The sequence below is a fragment of the Nicotiana sylvestris genome, chromosome 8 (assembly GCF_000393655.2).
Source record: "Nicotiana sylvestris chromosome 8, ASM39365v2, whole genome shotgun sequence".
NCBI classification, from domain to species: Eukaryota; Viridiplantae; Streptophyta; class Magnoliopsida; order Solanales; family Solanaceae; genus Nicotiana; species Nicotiana sylvestris.
Window position 1 is genome coordinate 181507224 of NC_091064.1, and position 16416 is coordinate 181523639.

Here is a 16416-nt window from a genome sequence, read left to right on the forward strand (position 1 = left end):
AAAATTTTGTATTTTTACCCTATAATAAAAAGTGTAACAAAGCTAAAAATTGTAGGTTAAAACCCCTAAAATATTTACATAGAAGAAGTGACAAAAAATTAAATATTGTCAAAAATAAGGTGCTCACAGCTGCCCCTCTTTGCTTGGAAACATGAAGAATTTTCGAGCAAAGATAAGGTGAGCCATGTAACTAATTTTTGAACATATCTTTATTCAAAAGGGAAGAAATAAGGATAAGAGAAAGGTTGCAACCGAGTCTTGATTTTGGACAGCCTACACATCCCGGGTTATAGGGGAATCAGGTCGTGTGTAGTTCAAGGAGAACTATGGAACGATGAGTTGAAAAGTTGAGTGAGGTTCTGTCGAGGCTCTGGTCCGTAAGTCTGTTATTACATAAAAAAAAACTGAACAAGCCTATCAGCTATGAGTTACAAGATTCCTATCTATGAGTCTTCTGAAGCTTGATCTTGAGTCTTGGTTGGTTCTTCCTGCAGACTCTGATCTGAATCTTGATGCTCGTTAGCTGCAACCGCTGGTTCATTCTTTTTCAGCTTTTCAGATCAAAACGGAACATGCAGAGCTTGTAACTTCAACTATTTCTTGAGCAATCCACATCTTTCCTTCGTTTCTGCACTTTGGATTCACTTCTTTTCCTTTTTATTTATTCTGGATTGAGACTCATTCTTTGGACATCTCGAACCCTGTGCCTCGAGGTAAAATCTGCTCAGACACCAAAGCAAACAAACGAACGAAATTTTTCTGCCCCAGTTTTCACTAGGAAATTTTCGTGATTTATTGTAACAAAATTCTAAACTACTTCTTTATTGAAAGCAATAAAATCAGGATTGTGTATCCTTGAGAAAAAGGGATTGGGGAGTGGGCCCTATATCTATACTAAAAGTCTACTAAGGAGTGGAGACCCTATGTTGGAAAGCTCAGCTAGGGATTAGCGTACCCTATACTGGTAAAGGAAATGTAACCCGGGGTTGGTGCCATGTATTACTGAAAGGAAATGTAACTAGGGGTTGGCACCCTGTATTACTGAAAAGGAAATATAACCAGGGGTTGGTGCCATGTATTATTGAAAAGGAAATGTAACCAGGGGTTGGCACCCTGTATTACTGACCAAAAAAATGTTGAATCCCCCTGGGTGATAAAGTTCTACCTAGGTTAAACTAACAAAAGCAAATCTGGGCGAAGAGTACTTCTACCCGAAAACTATGAGCCGGATCTCCCTAGGCAAAAGGGTTCTACATGGGTTAAGCTAATGTAAAACAACCTGAGCGAAGAGTACTTCTACCCGGAACTATGAGCTGGATCCCCCTAGGCGAAAAAGGTTCTACCTGGGTTAAGCTACATAAAAATAACCTGAACTATGAGCTGGATCCCCCTAGTCGAAAAGGTTCTACCTGGGTTAAGCTAATGTAAAACAACCTGAGCGAAGAGTACTTCTACCCGGAACTATAAGTTGGATCCCCCTAGGCGAAAAGGTTCTACCTGGGTTAAGCTAATGTAAAACCAACCTGAGCGAAGAGTACTTCTACCCGAAACTATAAGCTGGATCCCCCTAGGCGAAAAGGTTCTACCTGGGTTAAGCTAATGTAAAAACAACCTGAACGAAAAGTACTTCTACCCGGAAATATGAGCTGGATCCCCCTAGGCGAAAAGGTTCTACCTGGTTTAAGCTACATAAAATAACCTGAGCGAAGAGTACTTCTACCCGGAACTATGAGCTGGATCCCCCTAGGCGAAAAGGTTCTACCTGGGTTAAGCTAATGTAAAACAACCTGAGCGAAGAGTACTTCTACCCCGAAAATATGAGCTGGATCCCCCTAGGCGAAAAGGTTCTACCTGGGTTAAGCTACGTAAAAATAACCTAAGCGAAGAGTACTTCTACCCGGAACTATGAGCTGGATCCCCCTAGGCGAAAAGGTTCTACCTGGGTTAAGCTACGTAAAAATAACCTGAGCGAAGAGTACTTCTACCCGAAATTATGAGCTGGATTCCCTAGGCGAAAAGGTTCTACCTGGGTTAAGCTACATAAAAATAACCTGAGCGAAGAGTACTTCTACCCGGAACTATGAGCTAGATCCCCCTAGGTGAAAAGGTTCTACCTGGGTTAAGCTAAATAAAAATAGGAGGTGGGAACAATAGTGATGTATGCCAAAAGTAAAAAAAAATGGAGATTTTAAGGAACTTACGTTTGGTGACATTCGTTCTTTTAGAATCACCATTCTGCATGTTTTGTTCCTGCTTCAAACAAAGAAAAATTTATGAGTTTTCAAAGTGGTGGTTGGTTTGTGGCCTTGATGCCCTGAGTAGCTTGGTTCACGGCCACTGCTGTCAAAGAACCTATTCTGTCAGCGTGGTACTGAGATGTCCATGGTACCGTTACCCTTGTCTCTAAGGCAAGGCTATTTTCTCTTTAAAATCAAGCTCAGTTGTCTTGCACCCAGTATCAGTTTGTGTCCGTAGTGCTTATCAACTTTTCTTATGAAGCAGGTTTTGCTTAGGCAACCTTTTCAGTTTCTTTGAGACACTTTGTTCGCCTTATGAAATGAGATCACAGATGGATTTGTGCCTTCGTCAATGCCATATATGCCCCAAATTGTGCTTGACATTACAGGGAAACTGTATCCAGTTTTGCAGCCTTTTCTTTGCTTCGATTTTGATGCAGGATTAGACCGAAAGGGACTCAAAGAAAATTTATGGGTAAAAATAGAATAATAATTGGAAGCGAAAAAGAACTGTGCTTAAACAAAAGGTGTCCCTTTCGGGGAAAGGAATATGGAGACTTATCTGGAGGTATGTGCCGACTTCAATGAATGATGACATGCATTTTGGACTGGACGCCTGATCTGTCTAAGCTGTCTAATTCTCAAAATCTGCCGCAAATGCTCATCTTGAATTTGTCTTGGTTGTGCTCATGCCGGAGAATCGAAGACCCTTATTCGGCTAGTAGCGCCCTTTGCAGGTTTTCGCTAACTAACCTCTCTCATTTCTCTACTAACCGTCGCCTTATGGTGCCCATTTGGGTTTTCACCAATAAGACTCTCTCATCTCTTTGTTCACTGTTGCCTTATAGTGCCCGTACGGGTTTTTACTGATAAGACTCTCTCATTTTTTATTTTTTATTTTGACTAAGATACTGCATGAGGGAGGTTACCCAACGCCCTTGGCATGTGAACTTTAAACATTCTCAAACACATCGATTAGAAGCTCTTGAAAGGTAAAAGAAGAAATGAATTACAACTTTTGGAAACCGTTTTTTACAGAAAAACCGTGAAATAAAACAAACTTCTGCCCCAGTTTTGGAGTACTAGGAATATAGGTTTTTTGTTCTGATGGGACCGAACCCAGGGTAAGGCTGCCTACGTATCCTTTCGGAATCAGGTCTCACGTAGTTCAATGCAAGGATTTTTTTTGGCTTTTTTGTTTTTTTTTCAAGTACACAGGTAGACAAATACAGATCAAAAGTCTTAACAAAAGGGTGACACCTATTTGGAGTAGCGAGCAAATGATAGCCTTTGTCACTTCAATCTGAGAAAATCAATGCGTGAAATTCTATAGTGGGTATATATCAGACATAATATCTTTTGACTGCATCTGCGTTAATAGTCATTTCTGGTACCCGTCCTTCTTCATCTACCAAGTGCAAGGCCCCTTTTGGTAACATTTTCTTGATGATGTAGGGTCCTTGCCAGTTCAAGGCGAACTTTCCTTTAGCTTCCACCTGGTGCGGAAGGATGCGTTTCAACACCAGCTGGCCTACCTCAAACTGCCTTGGGCGCACTTTCTTATTGTAAGCGCGTGTCATTCTTTGCTGGTACAACTGGCCAAAACAAACTGCTGCTAGCCGTTTTGCATCGATTAACATCAGTTGTTCTAATCGGGTTTTGACCCACTCAGTGTCTTCAATCTCTGATTCCATAATAATTCGGAGAGAGGGAATTTCAACTTCAGCGGGTATTACAGCTTCAGTTCCATATACAAGCAGATACGGCGTTGCACCAACAGATGTGCGAACAGTCATGCGGTATCCCAAAAGAGCAAAAGGCAGCTTTTCATGCCATTGCCTGGAACCTTGGATCATCTTCCGAAGAATCTTCTTGATGTTCTTGTTTGCCGCTTCAACGGCTCCATTGGCTTTTGGCCGGTAAGGGGTAGAATAGCGATGCATGATTTTAAATTGTTCGCATACCTCCTTCATCAAATGACTATTTAGATTGGTTGCATTGTCAGTGATAATGGTCTTTGGGATACCAAAGCGACAGATGATGTTGGAGTGAACGAAATCTACCACTGCTTTCTTGGTGACTACTTTGAAAGTGACGGCCTCCACCCACTTGGTGAAGTAATCAATTGCAACCAAAATGAATCTATGCCCATTTGAAGCCTTTGGCTCGATCGGCCCAATGACATCCATTCCCCAAGCAACGAACGGCCAAGGAGAGGACATGGGATGCAACTCCGAAGGAGGCGAGTGAATCAGATCACCATGAATCTGGCATTTGTGACACTTGCGAACAAATCTGAAGCAATCTCGCTCCATAGTAAGCCAATAATACCCTGCCCGCAGAATCTTCTTTGCCAAAACATATCCATTCATGTGAGGTCTACATACCCCTGAATGCACTTCACTCATGATCCGCTCTGCTTCTGTAGCACCTATGCATCTCAACAAGTTTAAATCTGGGGTCCTATTGTACAGAATTTCCCCATTCAGGAAGAAACCATTGGCGAGCCGCCTTATAGTTCTTTTTTGATCTCCTTTGGCATGCTCTGGATATTCTCTTGTTTTCAGGAATCGTTTGATGTCATGATACCATGGTTCACCATCTAGTTACGTCTCGATTGTATTGCAGTAACCGTGTTGATTCCGAACTTGGATTTCTAGTAGGTCAATATGAGTGTTGCCTGGATAAGGGAGCATCGAGGCTAAAGTGGCCAAGGCATCGGCTAGCTCGTTGTGAAACCCGGGAATGTACCTGAACTTGATAGATCTGAATCTTTTGCTCAAGTCCTGCACACATTGTCTGTACGGAATAAGCTTGATGTCTCGAGTCTCTCATTCACCTTGGGCTTGCCGGATAATCAAGTCAGAATCTCCCATAACCAATAGTTCATGCACATCCAGATCGATGGCCATTTTCAAACCCATGATACAAGCTTCGTATTCTGCCGTATTATTGGTACAGAAGAACCGAAGTCGGGCTGTTGCAGGGTAATGATGTCCAATAGGTGAGATGAGGATTGCCCCGATCCCAACTCCTTTGATGTTGACAGCCCCATCAAAATACATTTTCCATACAGGGTGATCGTCTGAAACTACTTCCTCTATTGAGTTGACCTCTTCGTCTGGGAAGTATGTGCTAAGTGGCCTGTACTCATCATCAACTGGATTTTCTGCCAAATGATCTGCCAAAGCCTGTGCTTTCATCGCGGTGCGAGTGACATAGACGATGTCGAACTCTATGAGCATGATTTGCCATTTTGCGAGCCTGCCAGTGGGCATTGGCTTTTGGAAGATGTACTTCAAAGGATCCATTCTGGATATGAGGTAAGTAGTGTAGGCCAAAAGATAATGTCTCAGCTTCTGAGCGACCCAAGTCAAGGCACAACATGTCCTTCCTAAAAGGGTGTACTTAACCTCATAATTGGTGAACTTCTTGCTCAAATAGTAGATTGCCTGTTCCTTTTTGCCTGTTGCATCATGTTTCCCCAAAACACATCCAAAGGAATTATCCATCACTGATAGATATAAAAACAAAGGCCTACCAGGTTCAGGTGGGACCAGTACAGGCGGTTTTGACTGATAATCTTTGATCCTGTCAAAGGCTTTTTGGCAATCGTCCGTCCACTTGATAGCGGCATCCTTTTTTAGCAACTTAAAGATGGGCTCGCATGTGGTTGTGAGCAGAGAAATGAACCTACTGATGTAGTTCAACCTCCCGAGTAAACTCATGACTTCCTTTTTGTTCTTCGGAGGTGGCAAATCTTGAATGGATTTTATCTTAGATGGATCTAGTTCAATGCCTCTTTGACTGACTATAAAACCGAGGAGTTTCCCAGATGGAACCCCAAATGCACACTTGGCTGGATTAAGCTTAAGGTCATACCTTCGAAGCTGTTCGAAGAACTTTTTCAAATCGCACACGTGATCAGCCTGTGTCTTTGATTTTATGATGACATCATCGACATATACTTCAATCTCTTTATGCATCATGTCGTGAAAAATGGTGGTCATGGCCCTCATGTAAGTTGCCCCTGCATTCTTTAAACCGAATGGCATGACCCTGTAATAATAAGTACCCCATGGAGTGGTAAAAGCAGTTTTTTCTGCATCATCTTCATCCATTAGAATTTGGTGGTACCCAGCATAGCAATCCACGAATGATTGTCTCTCATGCTTTGCGCAATTATCTACAAGAATATGGATATTTGGCAAAGGAAAATTATACTTTGGACTTGCTTTGTTCAGGTCCCTGTAGTCAACACCGACTCTGGTCTTTCCATCCTTCTTCGGTACAAGCACAACATTCGCCACCCAGGTGGTGTATCGGACAGCTCTGATCACATTGGTGTTCAGTTGCTTTATTATTTCCTCTTTGATTTTGTCACTCGCATCTGTTTTAAATTTTCATTGCTTTTGTTGGACTGGTGGAAAATCAGGATACGTAGGAAGCTCATGAACCACTAGATCGACACTTAAACCCGGCATATCATCGTAAGACCAAGCAAACACATCTCTGTATTCAAATAAAAGTTGAATAAAGGCATCTCTGGTTTTCTCTTCGGTGTGAATGCTTATCTTCATTTCTCTAATTTCTTCAAGACTTCCGATATTAATTGGCTCAGTTTCATTGAGGTTGGGCTTAGGCTTGTTTTCAAATTGTTCCAACTTTCTTTTTATTTCCTCAACAACCTCATCTTCATCATATTCCACCTCTTGATGCATTATTTCGATATTAGACAGCTTTTTAAGATCTGGGCATGAATTCCTCATGCATGTCATGTTATTAAAGCCGACATTAACAAAATTGAAATGGAAATAAAATGACAGGAATTAGGAAAAGGGAAAGATACAAAACTTAATACGAAACTGAACTGCATTTCATTGAATTCGAAAGGATAGAAGGGTTAACATTAAAATAAAACAATCACACTGAGATGTTTGGATTACAACCCTGAAAGTAACCCAAAAATACAAAAAAGAAGCTGCAAAAGCAAACTACCAATACTCCTTCCTTGTGGGAAGAGGAGTTGCTTCCCAGTTGGTGAGCATGGTGTCTAGGTCAATTAGTTGCATATCGGCACGACTAGTGCCTTCACCGACCTAGATCATATTCACTTCAGAAAATATATGGCTGAGGCCATGGCAAATTTCATCAATGTTTGCATGCGCCGAGAAATTTTGAACCTCTTGGAGTCGTGGCTTGACAAAAGTGTAGAAAATGTGAGGGATAGGTTGTTGCAAGACCCATCCATGCTTTTTGTGGTGCTTGGATTTGTTTTTGTCTGCTTGTGTTGGCCTGAAGCCTAAACCAAAAGTACCCCGGTTACCGAACGGAGAAATAGGCTCTGAAATTCCTTGCAATGATGCCCCCAAGCCTTTCCCTGGCTCATAACCTTGTCTCATCATAACCGCAACCACCATTATAGATGTGGTGGAAAGACGAGGATGCAGAATGGGCTTTCCTTCCTCAACATGGTCCACAGAAACCACTTCGAAAGCTTGATAGACAATGGACTCACACCCTTCCTTGGCCTCAATACACGGGATTAACGGGTCTTTATAAATGGATGACTCGTCTTCTCCGTGAACAATAATCTTGCCTATTGTGTTTGAACTTGACCATCTAATGCAATATGGATGGCACAGCTCGAGCCATATGGATCCATGGCCTTCCAAGAAGAAAGTTATAAGAAGTGTCCATGTCCACTACTTGGAAGACAATTTCAAAGTCAACCGGCCCAATCGTCATAGTGAGGTTGATCTCCCCAATGGTATCTCTCGCTGAACCGTCAAAATCTCGGATGCAAACATTGCTGGGTCGGATTCTGTCTATGTTAATCTTCATGCCTTGCAAATTAGAGAGAGAGCATACATCTACACTCGAGCCTCCATCGACCATGACTCGCTTTACATAATGTCCCTTACATTTGACGACCAGGTGCAAAGCCCTATTATGCTCGGCTCCTTCCTCGGGAAGTTCATCATCAGTAAAGGAGATTATGTTTACCTCGAAAAATCTATTGGCCATCTTCTCCAACTCATTCACTGTGGTCTTCTCTGAGATATGTGCCTCGTTTAAGGTCTTGATTAGTACATGGGCATGCTCTTTTGAGTGTAGGAGCAGAGATAGTAGAGAGATTTGGGCAGGAGTCTTTCTTAGTTGTTCAATGATTGAGTAGTCATGAACTTTCATCTTTTTCAAAAACTCTTCTGCCTCTTCTTCCGTAACAGATTTCTTTATTGGAAATTGTCCCTCTCTGATTTGCTTGGCCTTCCTCAACTCCTCTGGAGAGTAAAAGCTCCCTGATCGAGTCAAACCTCCAGTTTACCCCACTTCTTCTATGATTTCCTTGCCTTTGTACGTCATCACAGTTTTGTTGTAGTTCCAAGGAATGGTTTTTGTATTTGTCACATGGGGTTGCATGACAGGTTTGATTATGATCGGCTCTGTTATACCATTTGTACTGCCCTGTTTCTGCTTTGTGATGGGGTGGCCTCCAAGGACATACAACCTTGGGCTTGCAACATTAGAGCGAACTTCCAATCTCGTGACCTTGGGAACAAATAAAGTTACATTTTCTGAACTCGGGCGCCTTTCACAAATAATGGCACATCTTGGATCGGACTTACATCCTATTTGGTTCCCTCTTGAATTGTTCCCACGGTCATCTCTGACCGATTAAATGGCATGTATTCCAGATCTCGTCCAATCATTCCTACAAAATGAACATCGTTGTGTGCTGGCAATGGGTTGTTTGTAACATTGGGAGGTTCTTTGCCATTTGTTACCACAATCAACTTTTCAGTGATGAGTCTTTCTATAGCTCTTTTAGAGTCCAACAGTCATCCGTGTTATGCCCCGGGGCACCTGAATGATATTCACATCTAGCATTTGCTTGAAATCCATGTGAATCGGGATGCATATGGTGGGGAGCGATGGGTCCAATCACGCCCATCTGTTTCAGCTTCCGGAAAAGACTAGAGTATGGTTCAGCCAATGGGGTGAATTTTTCCACCGGCCTCTACTCTCGACCGTAATCCTGCCTGGGACAAACATTGTAGGGTGCCCAAAAATTTTGTTGCTGAGGTCGGGGGGGCCTTGGAGCTGGTGCCTGTACCTGTTGATTGAGAGGCCGAGCATATGATTGAGCATTGAACACTGTATATTACGGTGGGCCCACAGAGTATTGAGGAATCAGCGGGGGATAATAATGTTGAGGGTAGCTGGATTGCCCCTGCTAAACTTGTATATAATGGTGCGATGCCCCTCTTTGAAACTCCCTAGACCCCGAAGCCATCATGGACCCTTCATCTCTCTTCTTTCTATTTGCCAAACCTCCCGACCCAGTTTGTATAGCTTGGGTGGTGGCTTTGATAGCATCTTGACTTACAATTCTACCGGTCTTGAGGCCATTTTCGACCATCTCCCCTATTTTGATTACTTCTGCAAAAGGTCTACCCATCGCGGACATCATGTTCTGAAAGTAATCAGGCTCTTGAGCTTCCAGAAAAATAGTGATCAACTCGTGGTTATCCATGGGTGGCTTAACTCTAGCCGCTTGCTCCCTCCACTTGATGGCATATTCCCTAAAACTTTCGGTCGGCTTTTTCTTCATATTGGACAAAGAATTACGATCCGGCGCAATATCAATATTGTATTGGAATTGCTTGACGAAGGCCTGAGCCATGTCGTCCCAGACATGCCAGTGAGAGATGTCCTGGTCAATGAACCACTCAGAGGCTACCCCTATAAGACTTTCTCCAAAATATGCCATCAACAATTCATCTCTTCCGCCTGCACCCCTCAGCTAGTTGTAGTACATTTTCAAGTGGGCGATAGGGTCGCCTTGTCCATCATACTTCTCGAATTTTGGGGTCTTGAAACCTGGTGGCAAATGGATGTGAGGGAACATACACAAATCATTGAATGAGACACTTTTGTGACCACCTATTCCCTGTATGTTCTTTATGTTTTGTTCAAGACTTTTCACTTTCCTGGCCATCTCATCCGGCTCACTTGTCTTTGCAGGCTTTTCATTTTCCGCTGGTGACTCATACTGAGGAGTCTGATTGTAGGGAGCTGAGGCCCTAAAAGCCATATTTGGGGAGTAGTATTGGCCATCATAAACCTGAGGTAGTGGCTCGTTGTTGGGTATCGTCACAGGTGGTGGCGGTGGTATTGTATATACCGGTGCGCCAGACACAACTAGAGGGGTGTTCCTAAACGGTCCGACTGGAGGTCGCATATTAAAAGTACCGGGGGCAGCATGGAGGCTGTAGTTTGGCACATACCCTGGTGGTAGAATGGGATCGCTCGTTGCGTGGAGCGGTGTCTGAGTAGCCTGGGGTATGGTGGATGTTCCCTCTGAAGGACCCTGGGGTGGAGGTCGACCGGAAACCCAAGCTTGTCTTAATTTTCTTATTTCTTCTGACTCTTGCTCAACTGACTGACCCTGTGGATTGTCACTGACCAACTCGATTTTATCGTTGTTATCCATTACTATTGGTCCCTTAGATCTTGTGAAGTAATGATGTGTTGCCAGATTCACCACAAGCCAACCACCTTAAACTTACTCTCTATAAGGGACAACAAGCGTGTTAGGGTTAGACATTTTATAGATATGAATTACACATAACATGCCATGCTCCTAACATCATCACCATTTCTAAAATACATTTTGGAAGGCTTCATGTTTCATTCCGGCTTATCAAGTTGCTTCTTATTGGTGCCTTCCCCCCTTTTTTTCTATCAAGTTACACTCCCCCCATTTTGATCCCAGCTTAGATTCATTGAAAAATATTTTGATCGAACCTTTTGTGGGTTGCCTACGTATCATGTCGCCGCATGAATCAGATCATTACGTAGTTCAGGGACATGACCTTTTTTTTTACAAAACAAACATCTTTTGGGTTCATTTTCGAATTTTTCTAAACAAAATCTTTTTCATATATATATATATATATATATATATATATATATATATTTTTCATATATATATTATTTTTTATACAAGACTCAAGAAGAAGCAATTGCATAAAGATAAACAAGACCAGACTTGACTCAAACAGACTTTTTAGGATAAAAGGCAAAACAACGAGACTCAAAACATAATTAGAGAACCTCGTATGGTACACTTGATGTAGGCGCTTATTTGAGTTCCTACCATATAATTAAAACATAATTAGCATAAAAATACTAAAACTTTAAAATTATAAAATTTAAAGGTTAAATAAAATGTTGAAATAAATATTAAGAGTTCAAAAAAAATCTATTAGATCACTTCGATAGCTGGTGGAAACACCAAAACTCAAAGTCATATTTCTCAGCTAAATATGATCAATATTTATTATTTTCAGTAACTTATATTTTAAAAAAAAATTAATTTTATAATGAAAGCATAGAGAGAGGGGCATAGATATAGTGATCATATTGAATACTAATAAACAACCCTACAAAAGTTTTGGAAAGTAGAGATATGAAGATGATCTTCGTATATTGTCTTACCATATTTGAGTGGTATGATAGCTTCACATTGATGATGAGTCTATCACATTACCCAGGTGTGATTTCAGCCTTTGAATCAATTTCAACAATACATATTGATCTACTAAATACAGGGGTTTGGTATAATGTTCTTGTATTTATTTGCTATGTAAAGTTTCATTATGTTAGATAGTTTTCATGTATATTGCACTGAAAAGATCAAGAAAAGTATTCATGCAATCTTCCTCTATATGTTCATGTCACACTATTGGTGATTATCTATGTGATGCACCCTATTAATGTTGTCCGGTAAAAAACTAGGTAGGATAACTCCACGTATTTATTAACAAAAGAGATAAAACTTTTGCCTACGGACTAAAAGCAATCATTGCTTCAATTAACACAGAACCATCCACTATATGCTATCGAGAGGGTTAGAGTTCTAACGTCTGAAGGTATGTTTGGTTTAGTATTTAAGGCCTGAGGGCAAACATGAGATATATAGAATGTCGAATTTTCAATTATACATAAGTATTTATTTCGAATTTTTAGATATCTGTTGTATGCTATTCAAGTTTTTCCTAAACTATCACAATGAAAAGCCAATAACTTGGAAGAATTCTCATTGATTAAAATTCAGACGAGCTTCTCCTTGGGATCCGGTAACAACACCAAAATCTGACAATTTAGCCATGGTGTGAGCAAACTCTATTCGGATCCAAAGCATAATTATTAATTAGCGTTGCAGTCTTTTCATTCGCCATCAATCTTATAATTTATGATGTTTTTCAGTATAATTAAGACGCAGTCTAAATTGTTTAGGATGTTTATAGTTTTCATGTTTATATGATTCTCTTGTTTATGCATGATGTGAACAACTATCTTCAGAATTTGAACCTAGCTAGTTACACCTATTTCTTTTTGTTGAAGCAATGATACTTAAAAGGAATTTGACTTGTTGGCTTAACAAATAGTACTAAATTTCTTCTAACCAATAACCATCACCATGAAAAACCAAGTGCTAGCTAAATTGCGAAAGCCTTTACGGTCCTGTCCCATGTCAACATCTTCTTTTACTACTGCTTCGTATTTCAAAGACACAAAATTGAAGAAAAAGTATAATTGAAGGAAAAGTATGAAACTTTGATTTGGTTAGAATGATACAGAATGTTAATAAATATCTTGGATCCATTCTTTAATAACTTGTTATGATAGCCCTTATTTCAACAATAATTAGACCTGGAGTTGATGTCATGTCAGTATTTGTCGTAAATTCATGTTGCTGAGTAATCATCATAGACGAAATATTTTGTAAAATATCATACTATAAACATCATAATCAAGATTTGCGTTATCTAATGCTATGTAATTTTCTACTATACTGAAAACAATTATTGAACAAAGAACTTTAAAACATACCTATAACTTGTTAACAATGATGGATCAATATACAATAATCATAGATTGAAATCAGATCTGAATGGGGTGGCAGATTCATATATAGATAATCATCTATCTAGAATTTGCCACGCCAATCAGATATAGCTTCAATGTATGAAAGTTTCTTCATCTTTCTCCAAGATTTAATTGTTCAAGGGCTAGGCTATATGGCTATTTATAACAAAGGCAGCGCCTACTTTTTCTTTTCTTTTTCGGAAACTAATAAGTTGTGCGTAACTCTTACGTTGAAATTTCTAACTATTTTCCTCTTTCTCTAGGGTTAGTTTTCCTTCCAAAAATGTCTATTTAGCAGCGGCACAGCCTAGCCCTAATGAGATTTTTTTTGTTTTTGATTGAAAGCTTTTGATGTAGCCCTAATAAATATCTAATGTCGCATTATATAAGGCATCTGTAGTTCATACATTTTTTTTTACTTTGTTGGTGCTAAAGTTGTTGCCCCTTTTTTACACGAAATAATCAAAATTAAGAATTATATTATATTAGTAACAAATTCTGAATATTATAACTTCTGGCTTAAGAGTAACATACCATATCAGCTATGGAAAAAGTCTTTTAATTTCTTCCTTTTATATTTCTTATAAATCTGACAAATGTTTACAATGAAATATAATTCTGAAACTGTAGTTTTCTAACAGAAAATTAGAAATATTTCCAAATAATTTCTTGATGTTTTCAAAGACTTTATCATCAATTCTGACATTATTAGTTTCTACAGAATTATTTATATTTGCTGTGAAATTATATTTTTCAAGAACAATAGAGGAAACTGTCGTTTCAAGTATTATCAATTTTACTATCGAATTTGCATTCTTAAAGGCATTACCAAAGGTGGGTATAATCCATTTAAGCTTATGTGGCATTTATTTTTGGATTTTTCTCATTAAATTTTATGCCGTGTCATATTTATGGTAGGGGTTTGAGCCAAAATGACTTTTAAGTGATAATGTGAAAATTTAGTTATTTTTAAGTGATAAAAAATAATTGAGTGACTTTAGTGAAATTGAAATGTAGTTGAGTGATCATCAGTGAAATTAACCCTATATTTATGTGTAAAATCGACTAAAATTACAACAAACAGTATATATGAACCCATAATTTTAAGAGTACAATTAGTTCAATGATAAGAACCTTAAAGGCCGAATCCATAGAGTTTAAATCCTGGATTCGTCTCTATCGACGCCTCCCATGGCTATGTACAATCAACATTGCAATTCAATCTTGTTTATGATGATTCCAGTACTAGAGACAGTCTCAAATTTTTTAGGATATTTATAGTTTTCAGGTTTAGACAAGGTGGGTTGCTATGATGGTAAGCACCTTCCACTTCCAACCAAGAGGTTGTGAGTTCGAGTCACCCCAAGAGCAAAGGTGGGAGTTCTTGGAGGGAAGGATGCCGGGGGTCTATTTGGAAACAGCCTCTCTACCCCACGGTAGGGATAAGGTCTGCGTACACACTACCCTCCCCAGATCCCACTTATGGGATTATACTGGATTATTGTTGTTGTATAGTTTTCAGGTTTATATGATTCTCTTGTTTATGCATGATGTGAACAATTATTTTCAAGATTTGAACCTTATTTTTTCTTTTGTTGCGGCATGATTGTAAGACCAAATAGCATGTAAGAAAACAATACTTTGAAATTTGAAATTTTTTCCAGGAAAAACGGTTTCGTACATGCTATAATTACTTCAACACAATCAGGAAAAAAAGGTGACTTAGTTCTAGATCGAAACCCTTTTTCCTATAAGGTGAAGAATACAGTCAAACCTCTCTATAACAATCTCGTTTGTTCCAGATATTTTTAGATGTTATAAGGGATTGTTACTATAGAAAACATATATTATAACAAAACATAAAATTTGGTCCCGAAAAAACCTTGACTTTTATAGTGAAGTGTTGTTATATAAAAATGTTACAATAGAGTACCTTATTTTCTCGTGCTAATGGAAGCCAATTCCCAATTCCACCACCCTATATTTGCTGTCTAGGCCATGTCAACATAGTTTTTCTCTTTCTCTGTCTTGACCTTCGTAGGTGTCTTTAGTTCATGGCCTACCCCAACCCCCAAAATTAGAAGAAAGTGTGCGCACAGAACAGACAAATATATATGGGTCAAACATTAATGACAAAAATGAGATGAAAATACTAAAAGAACCCAATTTGTGTGATGCCGTTCTGGTAAAATGCAAAAGCCCGTCAAACGAATTAAGAGATTCTAATAAAAAACCTCATGATGCAGATATCAAGAATCAGGAAAATATAATAGTAAATAGCAAGAACTATGCTATGTTCGCCAATGAAATAATCATGGAAGAGCAGGCGCAAGAATTGTGCTGGTGCATTGTGTTGCATCGCCACTATTCTCCGCATCGTAGACCATACGATGAGTTTTGAGCCTGCCCCGTTACTTTTACATGCATTCCATGCTTATGATGTGCGAAAGTATAACTTGGACTTGATGCAACGTGTATGTTGGAGGTGTTGAGATGTTGGATGATGTTTGGGACTGTCACGCCTCCTTTTCCCGGGTGAATTGTAAAGAAATGAGTTTTTTCAATTTAAGTGACATTATTGAAATGAGATTCTTTATTTTAATTTTAAGAGTCGCCACTTGAAATAATTATTTACGGCTTTCCAAGTCGCCATTTATTTTAAATCCCAAATCAATGAAATTTGACTCTGTTAAATTCTGCGAAACACAGAAGACCGGGTAAGGAATTCTGCTAACCCAGAAGAAGGAGTGAGTCACTCTCAGATTCTGTGATTAGCGCGGTCGCTTTACAATTAAACTCGGCTTAATTAACTGATTATTACGTGTTTTACACTTATTGTGCGTTTTTACCCTTTTACCGCTTTTAAATATATATATTTGGCCATTTTAAGTATTTATGGAGTTTATTTAAACGAGTTACAATATTTTAGTCGTTTTATACACACAGCAAATCGCGCCGCATGAAACGCACCCACAATTTATGATATGTTTGTTTTTATTATTACTTTGAAGTTGGGGTCAAGTCACACAAGCGTCACCTTGAATTTGAGATTATATGTCAAAGTTATGCCATGGAACCGTACCATAACCATAACGAATTATTAAAACGCGCATAAAGCACTACTCATGTTTAAGAGTGGATTAATTTCCTAAGTCCGAGGTAACAATAAAGGTCATGAAGTTATGGAATGTATTGTCGATGACATGTATATTAGAGAACTTGTGGGTTTTAATGGCAAGAA

At 39.4% G+C, this 16416-nt stretch overlaps 1 protein-coding gene across 1 annotated transcript; it reads right to left on the bottom strand.

Annotated features, from left to right (window-relative positions):
* Nucleotides 1-443: 443 nt before the first annotated feature.
* On the bottom strand, nt 444-4552 carry LOC138876089 (uncharacterized). The gene is made up of 3 exons (XM_070154983.1): nt 4202-4552; nt 3773-4093; nt 444-551 (listed from the first exon to the last, which is right to left on the bottom strand). Exons 1-3 carry the CDS (start codon nt 4550-4552, stop codon nt 444-446), a joined length of 780 nt encoding a protein of 259 aa, XP_070011084.1.
* Between the last annotated feature and the right edge of the window lie 11864 nt (nt 4553-16416).